Source organism: Chenopodium quinoa, unplaced genomic scaffold, assembly GCF_001683475.1.
Source record: "Chenopodium quinoa cultivar QQ74 unplaced genomic scaffold, ASM168347v1, whole genome shotgun sequence".
In the NCBI taxonomy this organism is placed as follows: Eukaryota; Viridiplantae; Streptophyta; class Magnoliopsida; order Caryophyllales; family Amaranthaceae; genus Chenopodium; species Chenopodium quinoa.
Window position 1 is genome coordinate 1,869,035 of NW_018742577.1, and position 10,533 is coordinate 1,879,567.

A 10,533-nucleotide genomic window follows, 5' to 3' on the forward strand; every position below is an offset into this window, starting at 1 on the left:
TGTCTTTATAAACTACAGAGTATAAACATTGTCCATTTGTTCACGAGTTTCGTTCATTAATTAAAAAAAAAAAAAAAAAAACACATGCACACATGCAGCAAACTGCATCAAAATCTACAAAAAGCTTCACCTCATTGTTTGTATAACAACTACTACTTTCTTTGTTAATCCACTTCTAATTAATACATATAAGCTGCAAAATATTTTTACAATTAATTACTCCGTAGTACGTTAGCTTTTTTTAGACGGGATGTATTTCAAATATTTGGAATTCCTACAAACATGGGAATTAATTTCCCATACCCTATCTTGATCACTCAAACTTCCCAAATGTATTTTGGGTGAAATTACATTATTGTCCTCAAAATTTTGGGAAAGTAATTCAAATTATAATAATATATGAGTATTACATAAGTTAACCAAACAAAATATAGAAAACTAATTCATGAGAAATATGATTTCCTATATATCAACTAAACACAATTTTAATATTTCCTAGAAAATAAAATTTCCCATATATTATAATTTTCTATGGGCATTTAATTCCTACATGCTACCAAATGAGACCCAAGTGTTTAAATGTTTAATCTATAGTAGTATGTACATTGATCTATTTAACTAATTTGACTATATTGGGACGTGGAAAGTCGTAATATTGACCTTTGTAACGTCTTTTTTATTTATTTTCTTTTTCTTTTATTTTTCGTTTCTGGTATTTCAAAAATCGTACGTGACTGTTTCCAAAAAAAAATAAAAAATAAAATAAAAAATCGTACGTGACAAGTTTCTCTTTCCCTCCAAAAACACAAAATACGACACCGTTTCATCTTCCTTTCATGTTTTACAGAGTTCATTTGATCATCCCATCAAAAACCACACCATTGTCACTTCATCTCACTCCTCTTTCTCTCTCCTCCGAAGGTGTGTAACAATGGCGGAAACCCTAACCCCCAATTCAATTTCAAATCCGAACCTAAAATTAACAATGCCTGCTCCTACAAGCCCGTATTTCCTCGGCTCCAACGACGATCAACTCGAACGCGCCGCCGCACGCGCCGCTCGTGCCGCCGCTTTCCGTCGGAAGCCCGTCGAAGTTCATCTTTCTCGAAATTCTCTCTCCTCTGACTCTTGCCTTGACCGCCATCAAATTATGGAGCTGTTCCATAATTGCGTTAAGCTTGCCAGTGAAAACGTAACTTCCTGTAAATTTTCCTTTCTAATTTTTTTTTTGTATGATTATTTTTGTATAAATTACGATAAAGTTTCTTTGATTTTTGTTTTTTATTTTTATTTATTTCTGGAAATTGCAGAAAATTAATCAGAAAAATACGTGGGAGCTGAAGTTGATTGATCATCTTAGTGAGATAATTGAAGGATTTGAAGCTGAATCAGAAAACAACAACGCTGAAACTAATTTCCAGAAGGTAAAATGCTGATTTATGTCTATGTTTTGTTGAATTGCTCGAATATAAGAAATTTTAAGTGTAGAAATCAAACAAAGTTTCACAGCTTTTTACGTGGTCTGTTCATTCGTATATATTTAGGGTTGCACTAGTAATTTTATGACTTTCTGTGTGTATGTATGGCAATGTATCTTTATCTTGCGGATATAATTGTATCGAATCCCGACTATATTTGTGTTTTTAAGTCTTCTTATAAGCAATAAATAATTGTATTTAGATTAGAATCAACTACTTGTATGGAATCCGTTCAAAAAAAAAAAAAAAAAAAAAAAAAAAAAAAAAAAAACTACTTGTATGGAATCATTTTTATATTATTGTCATTTGTTACTCGCTGCGTTGATTCATTTAGATTGTGGATACAATTTGGTTATGATTTTATTTTTATTCAATTAATAATTTTTCATTTATTTTATCGAATCTCATTCTACCTCATAATGGATTGTTTTGTACAATAACAAAGGAATATTTTATGTCTCATAAATAATATTCCTTTGTTACAAATAATTTGAAATGGAGGTAATTTTATAAGTTTCTTTCTTAAGTCGGAGGATTGTATATTTTTTCAAAACAAAGGGAACAATTTTTTTTGATGCGTCGAAACCTCTATTGGTTAACCACCACATATATGTTAGTGCAACAAGAAACATTTTAAAGGGATATAATGATAGATATGGATTTTTTTTTTTTTTTTTTTTTTTTTTTTTTTTGAAGGGATGATAGATATGGATTTAATTTAGAATATATTTGGTTGGGGTAAAATCTGTTTCCACAAAACTTTGGTCTTACTATTTTCCTTTTTATATTTTTTTCTTATGAGAGTTATTTTCTTTAGATGAAGGTAGGAATGTTGCGTTTTCCACTCTGCCTCCTCTCCTTTTCTTCATGTCTCTCTTTCATTTCTAAATTTTTTGGTGTGAAATCAAATAGAAGAAAACCTAAGGGCTTGTTTGACATCGTTTTTTATTTTTTGTTTTCTGTTTTTTTTAAAACAAAAAACCAAAAACAGGAAACAAGAAAAAGGTGTTTCCACTTTTCTGTTGTCAGTTTTCAAAATTATTATGATTTTAATAAGTTTAACTAATTTTTTATTCATTATATGAAATATATCATATGAATTTGAAAAACAAAAAACCAAAAAACAGAAAACCACAACAATGCCAAATGAACCTTAAGTTTATAATTTCCATTGAAATATTTTTTCCATAATAAATAAATTTCGCGTCAATATATATGAGAAGGGGTCAAAGGTGGTAAAGGTAGGTAAGGATTTCCCATAGGTTACTACTTAAGTTTTGTAAACAAGTAGATATAAGGCTCTACATGGTAGCATAGTATCACGATGCTATATACTTATACAACAACTACTTGAAACAAACTTTAATAGTTTAATTTTATGCTGTGATTAAGTAGATATTTTTTATTATATGATTTAGAAATCCTAATCTCATGTACAAGTGCAAAGAAGGAACGAAATAAGTCAACCAAATCACATAGAAGTGGATTTGAGATGGAAGAAAATCTCTCAATTTTTTTTCCTCATATGATACTAGTGATATAAGAATGGAGATGACTTTCCACAGATGAAGTAATCTGTTGATACATGTTCCATAGGTTGTGTCATGTCATTGACATGTGATGTCCTCTTTAACACATACAATTTCTGTACACATAATCGAATTTATCAATCAAATAGTAATATCATGATCTACTCAGCTTGTTGATAAACAGATAGTGTTTATTGTTGAACGTAGATGCAATAAATCGATGAGAACTTTATTGTTGAGGTGATTCTTTGTACTTGAAGATATGGTCATCATTTTTAAATGCAATTATATCTCGACAGCGTCTGTCAAATAGAAATGTAAATTTATGTATTTTTTGTTTTGGCTTTGATGTAGTATTTTGAAGTTTGAACTTTTGATTACTGTAGGCAAGTTGTACTCTGGAAACCGGGGTGAAGATTTATGCTGTGAGGGTGGATGCATGGCATGCTGATGCTTATAGAGTCCTGAATGGTATAAGCAGAGCTGGTCAAGAAGATGAGGAAGGTTCGATATTTATTTAATAATAAGGGCGACACAATTGTGAATGGTGGGAGGCATGCCATTATGTGTCCACTTACAGTATAGTAGTATAGTGCAAGCTAGTCCATATGCATTTTTGGCAAATATTAGCGTGCATTATCTTAGACTCTAAATACGCACAAGTGAATAACCTCAAGTATAATCTGATGACCTTCTTAAAGTTTTCAAAAAAGCCTGATCTATTGGTAAAAAGTTTTACCAGATGCTGAGTAGACAAATTGAAGGGAAGTTATATGCTACTGGTTAAGTTTTAACTATAATGCTAGCTGAAGGCGCAATACATGTTCTCTGGTCAGCTTCTTGATTTTGTATTTGTTGACAGAAACTTTAATTAGAGGAGATGTAATCGGTAAAAAGAGAGAGGAAGGCAGGCCTCCTGTAAAGGAAGTTGAGAGAAAGGTTGTGCGCTCCTTTTTCATATCTCCATGATATGGGGTCAACTTACAGATATAATTTCCTGGTATATTCTTATAAAATGTTTATTTATGGATTCATACAGGTTTCACCTTTGTCAACAGTGGAATCATCCTTTGAAACTTTGAATGCTAAGAAGCTTGATGGTAATGTGGGATTTATCTCTTTTTTCTCACTACTATACACGCTTATATACATGTACTCTCTCTTTCCAACTTTGAGCATTTATGTTCCTCTGGTCCCTCAGTTGCATTTGCAGTGGATCCTCTGTATTATCAGACGTCTGCACAGTTTGACGAAGGTGGGGCGAAGGGTCTCCTTCTATGTAATCTTGGAGTGTATGGAGGGTGCAGGGTACTGTTTGATTCCCAAGAATTCCCAGCAAGGTGCATATCACCTACAAATGATAGTACTACTGATCTGGTTGATGTCTCTTTTGCTAAAGGTCAGTTTAAGAACTTTGATGGAGTCCCTTCTTACATGTCCAGCAGGTTATTTTATTGCTTTCTTCCTTTCACAGAATATATTGAGCTAATGGCGGCAAACTTGCATCAGAAGCAAGATGTATCTCCTAGCCTTGGAGTTTTAATGAAGCAGCTTAACTTGCCATCAACGACATTTGATGGCGCTGAGCCCATTGTCAATGGAAATGTAATTGAATCAGATAAAGCTGATTTCAATGTGGAAAAGGAATGTTTTGGCACCAGTGATGCAACTGAGGATATTGGGGTTATGTTCGATGGCAGTCCTTGTGATGATTCTGGGGCATGGTCTGCAAATCGTTATCATGAAACAGATGTTTCTGAAAACTATAATGAAGTATGATTTATCATTCTAAATTTAGACTGTTTATTTGCATTCTAGAGTATCTGTGTCATATATATCATGCTTCAATAATCAAACTCATGTTTGTCAATAGCTAATTCCTTGAAATTGGAATTAGACTCTAATTTTGTTTGGCTCTTTTTTTTTTTATATTCCTAGGAACCAGGGCCAGTGCATTTTGTGCTTGATGAACCTGTTGTAAGAGACAACATTGAGAATATTGCATGGCTTTTTTTCAAAGGACTGAGATGTAAATCAGCATGTAATGCATGGGCTGGACCTGACCACTGGACATATTCAAAACCTGATGGTTAGATTTGAATTTTGATATTGTTGGGATGACAATTTTGTTTTTGTTGTTTTTTTTTTTTTTTTTTTTTTCACAAACAATTAAACATTCATCTCTAAAAAAATTTGTAAGAGTTTTTCAGCTCAGGACAACAGGCCAAATTGTGCTTCTAAGAGACCAAAACGTAAAAGTTTATTGGAATCAGATATTGACTTCACTAGAAGTTTGGATGAGGAAGTGCCTGATCTATGTGTTCCTGTGAAAAGTCCCAAGTCTTTGCTTCTTTCAAGTAAAAAAGTTTCCTGTTCAAACAAACTTCCAGAGGATTGCCATTATCAACCGGAGGATCTTGTGAAATTATTTCTTCTTCCAAATGTCATGGTAATTTAAGTTAGGCTACTGTATTTACCCTCCCCCCCCCCCCTTCTGAAACTAAATACTAACCTTTAATTAAGCCATTTTTAAAAAATTTGAATTCTTAAAGGAAATTGTGGTTTTAGTTTGCAGTATGTTAATTGGAAATGAAAAAAGTTTCTAAATGATGACTCCAGTTCAGTCCTTGTCTTGTATGCATAAAAATATATTCATTTTCTCAAGCGTGGGTAATTAAAATCTTAGTGCAATGAATAATAGTTCGTTTTCTATCAAAGGCAAGCTCATCATTCAAGACTGCTGGCATTTACCAAGTTAATAAAGCAACTGTGTTTAATGGCTCATCTTGACTCAGTGTAGGGATTCGGCTAGGTCATAGATTTCACACATTTATTTTTAACATAACATGGAGTATGAACTGTGAAGAAGACATCAGCTAATTTTATCAGCTACTGACTTAGATTTGATTATTTTCCTTTTGCAAATCTATTATGTCTATTCTGGAGTAGTCTATTAATTGTATGTCCATCTGTCATTCTGTTGCAGTACCTTGGGAAGATTAAAAGAAGAGTTTCAGGTATGAAAATTTTCCTAGAGACCTTACCGTTTGATTTGTCTGCATGACTGAGTTGAGGCAGTTCATATATTATCAATTGGCTAATCTCAAATGGTCTTGGTGTAACGAACCACTACTATTGGTAATTCTTTACTGAGCAAAAATCACGAGGAAGATATTTTGAGAGAATAGAGAAGGCTGCTTGATTGAATGACAAAAGGAAATTATTACAACAGTGGCTTGAGGCCACCAATCTCAAACAGTAACTTTAGGTTACCATGCTCTACAACTCTTCTTCTTACACAAGATGCATATTCTTGCTACCCTTCCCCTTTTTATATTTACATAGCCCTCCAATCCCAAAAGTTGCCAAAAGGATCCTACCTACTCCCTTGCTGCCCAGTGCCCAATTGTTATCGTTTGTCCTCACCCCCCCCCCCCCTGATGAATGCTGCTCTGTGCTCCACTACAGCTCATCTTAATGATTCTTGTGCCACCTCCTCTTATAGGTAATCAATCCACCTGGAACGCTGCCTTCATTCATTACACTTGATTGTAGTCCTAGAAAAGTATTATGATTAGTTGATGACCTTGCACTGATAATTTTTTTTCCTTCTGATTTTCTTGGCCTGTCAATCCAAAATTAAAAATGGAAGTGCTTCAAGCTGTTTCGTAATTTAAAGCGGTTTTTAAAATTCTTGGGAACTCGTGTTAGTCCAAATGATATAATTGCTAACGTATATTTTGGGTAGTGCTATTTTAGTTGATGCTGTTACTATACTATGACTTGACAAAAGTCATGATTATTGGTATGTGATAGATATTCACTTATCCAATGAGGCTAAGGTTACCAATCGCTTACTTCATGTACCATGAGTTATGCCAATCCAAGTGGTGTAAGGTGTCAATTATTTGGCATCACACATGCTTAATTATTTGAGGGACATTTTCCGAAATATCATTAACCTTTTGATTTATTTGTGTGTTTAGGGCATGAATCTTTGCTGCAAGTAGATGATGTTGATAGTACATTTTCTTCATGGGACCATGAAATTACAGTTGATGGCCCAGACAATGATTACATTTACAGAGATGCAGAAGATGACACCTTTGTTTTTGAGCCTCGCAAGGTACGATTATGCTTCTCTTTTCATTTTGTGTTGCCTTAGCTCAGTTAGGCACGTCTGCCTTCTGTTGCGATCAATTGCAAAGTATATGAAATTTGAATGTTGTTGGTTAGTTTAATCTATAAATGTTTTGGGAATGTTGTATTTATTGAATTTCCTAATTTTCTGTGTTCTAACGAGTAATGAACTAGGTTGATAAAATTGAAGTCGAATATGACACAACTTCAAAACAAATTGATGTGCATTTGCTGAAGGAGACACTTTGGACCCTTGTGCAAGATTCTATTCAGACTGCTGAAGTGGTGAGTACTGATCTATGAGAATATACTTTGATTTTTGGTTCCTTATGTTAGAAACATGATGGTTTTTATCCTGGGTAAATTTGGTCTTTATGATTTTTTTCTCCTCCATGAACCCTGAATATGATTTGCGGGTTCTAGATCTTTGTTTGGCTTTTTAATGATATAGAATATATTGTGTGATAGGGTCATAGAGACTTTTTTCCATGGTAATACAACAAAAATGGAGTAGAGTTCACATTGTCCAAGTACTAACCAACAATGTGATTCCATTTGACATTCCTTTCAACTTCAATGTTGGCTTAAGTATGTCCTGTGGAGTTTATTCCATGTTCATAACCTTGAAACTATAATATATGGTTTCTACTTTCTAGTGAAAGTGTAAATGTCAATCAAACAATATTTGCAGGTTTTTAGCATCCGTCAACCGGTAGAATGTGTAACGCAATTAAATATGAAACTGGATTAATAGTTTTGGTAAATATGTCATGCTTTAAATACGTGATGGCATCTGATTGACATGCTTATGAGAAAAAGTATTAGTTGTTTATGATAGGCAAATGTCCCTCAGATTTACTGTAATGAAAATTTGAATGTTAATTGAACCATCTTGGTTTGTTTTCGTCATTCTTCAACATTATAGGGGAGTTAATGCACTGATTGACTATATTTTGATTGATCCGTCTGTTGTAAAGATACCATACTTGTTGCAAATGTAGTAATGGTTGCAGTTTCCAATTCTTTAAAGAAAAATGTCGCTTCCTGTTTGTTAAAATCGTTTTTGATAAGCTTGTTGAATAACTGATGCATACCTACCATGTCGATGATTGAGCTTGTTGAATAACTGATCATACCTACCTTGTCGATGAAATGCTTGTTCAGCATAATTATAATTCCATGGGAGCGTCAATTTTAATGATGAGCAGTCAAACACATACTCTTATGCTGCAATGCATTTGAAACATTTTTTTCTTATGCTCTTTGGATGCTATTTATTGCTGATTGTATAGGATTAATCACACATGACTTCTTTCAAATTGAGCTTAGATGCGCTACTAACTGTAATTACCCCTAATTATCTGTTGGACACCTTTTCTCATCTATCCTAGGAAATCATCACATGGAACTTGAATATGCTCTACTAGTTTAATGATATATTGAGCATTAGTTCTTTATATATGCATTGAGTCCTTTATTATCCGTAGTTGCCATGCATCATCTTTTCAGCCACGGCAACAGTAGATTTTGCTTTCATTTCAGCATCTTGATAATATGTTTTTTTTATTTGGAAGGAGGTGCATGGAGATGCTGCATCTTTCAGACATGTATTAACCGCTTTTCCTGATGAATGCAAAGCTGCTTCAACCCATGATATTTCCCCTCATCTATGTTTCATCTGCCTTCTGCATCTCGCGAATGAACATGGACTAACTATTGTAGGGAACCCCAGTTTGGATGACCTCAGTATACATCTTCCCATTGCATGTGATGAAACAGGTGAAGTGATACAAGCATCATCTTAGTCAAAATGTCTGTATAAGTCACAAAGTGTGTACATAAGGTTGATTTTAGTTGTAGTATTGTCTCATCAACTTAAAAATTTAGAGATAGGAGAGCAGCTAACAGAGGGCCATTAGAATTGTGTGTCACTTGCATCTTAACGTTTGCTTTTGATGCAGTTTAGCAAATGCATGTACAGATCCTGATACCGTTTCTCTACATTAATGTATAACTGTTTTCAGGCTAGATTTGTTCCTTTCTTGTCTATGGTTCATCCTTTTTCTTGACTTCTCAGACATTATCATAGATTCATAGGACCTTATGGAATCAGTATGTATCAGAATTGTTTTCAGAGAAGAGGAAAATGCTGCTTATTTTTCAGATTTTGCTGGCAGTGCTTTTTTCAGATGGCACCTTGGGTCATGAATGCATTTGTTCAGCATCAACCGTCACTACTCACTTTGCTGTTTTATATTCACTTGACAAAATTCAGGTATTATCTTACGAGCTTTCATGTATAGTTTGTTTTCTTTTCCGACTATAAGTGCTTCCCTGTGGTGAATTGATATAAGTGCTTCCCTTAACTCCTACTTAATTTCTTAGATCATTATTAGTCTATCCCCTAAAAGCTTCATGTCTCCTGGTAGTGGGATATCGTTCTTAATGTTTAATATGAAAATAAACAAGAAAGCAGTGGTATTAGTTAATTTTTTGGGCAAATAAGATATTATATAGTCGGATTTAAAGGGTTTTGTTGATTAGAAGTTAAAAATTGCAGACAGTGGATGATGGACCTCATTCAAATAAGAAATGGATGCTCACTATTTGGATAATTCTGGTACTTGGTAATTTTTTAGAAAAAGTTGCAAAAGCTGCTGAACTGGTGGGTCAAGTTCAACCCACAAATCACCTAGGTGGACTGTTATATCCGGGATTGTGTCCGGGTAAATTCATAATGGGCCTCAGTGAGCCCAGTTAGCAGGTGGTCTGGATTAGACTAGGTCAACTAAGCCCATTGACCACCTCTAAATGATATGACCATGCATGAGATATGCTCATCAAAATGATCACTCTCATGACATTGATTCTCTTAAAATGTACTGCACCTTTGGGAAATAGCTTCGAGAAACGAGCAAAAAACAGTCGGGGGAACCATTAGCTGTGCTTTACATTGTACGTGTCTGGTTTGGGGGACGAATAGTAGTCGAATAGGTGCTAGCCACACATTGTATAACCTTCTATTTAGGGCGGGGTGGCCTGGGGTGGGGCAAAGGGAGGGGGGGGGGTGGTCAATTGCTCATTACTACAGCATGGAATTGATAGCATACAAGCAAATCAACATCTTCATGGGACAATTAGCACAAATGTGGTCAGTATTCTGCAGACCTTCACCGTTGATATTTAAGGACACTTGTGGACTATAGGCCTTGTTGATTAATGCGTTACATTTATTTTTGTGTCTTGCTCGAAGATAGATAAGATACAGGTATAGGTACAAATCAGAAAACGAAAGAGGTGGTAATTAAGCTTGAATATATAAGTGGTATAGAATGTGTGTTAGTGTGTGAGCATTGGACACTTAAAATGTCATTTCCTAACAGTGT

General features: G+C 34.3%; 1 protein-coding gene across 1 annotated transcript; it reads left to right on the forward strand.

Moving 5' to 3' along the window:
* Window positions 1-985: 985 nt before the first annotated feature.
* LOC110720701 (condensin complex subunit 2-like) lies at window positions 986-9,279 on the forward strand. Its single transcript, XM_021899752.1, has 13 exons — window positions 986-1,192; window positions 1,272-1,424; window positions 3,394-3,518; window positions 3,820-3,946; window positions 4,047-4,107; window positions 4,209-4,406; window positions 4,482-4,780; window positions 4,946-5,096; window positions 5,182-5,456; window positions 5,994-6,024; window positions 6,994-7,133; window positions 7,322-7,432; window positions 8,722-9,279. Exons 1-13 carry the CDS (start codon window positions 986-988, stop codon window positions 8,950-8,952), a joined length of 2,109 nt encoding a protein of 702 aa, XP_021755444.1. The 3' UTR covers window positions 8,953-9,279.
* Window positions 9,280-10,533: the final 1,254 nt, after the last annotated feature.

Coding starts and splice junctions, on each gene's coding strand:
- LOC110720701 (XM_021899752.1), top strand. CDS start 986: ATGCCTGCTCCTACAAGCCCGTATTTCCTCGGCTCCAACGACGATCAA. Junction 4,781..4,945: donor TTTCTGAAAACTATAATGAA/GTATGATTTATC, acceptor TTATATTCCTAG/GAACCAGGGCCAGTGCATTT. Junction 7,134..7,321: donor TTGTTTTTGAGCCTCGCAAG/GTACGATTATGC, acceptor GTAATGAACTAG/GTTGATAAAATTGAAGTCGA.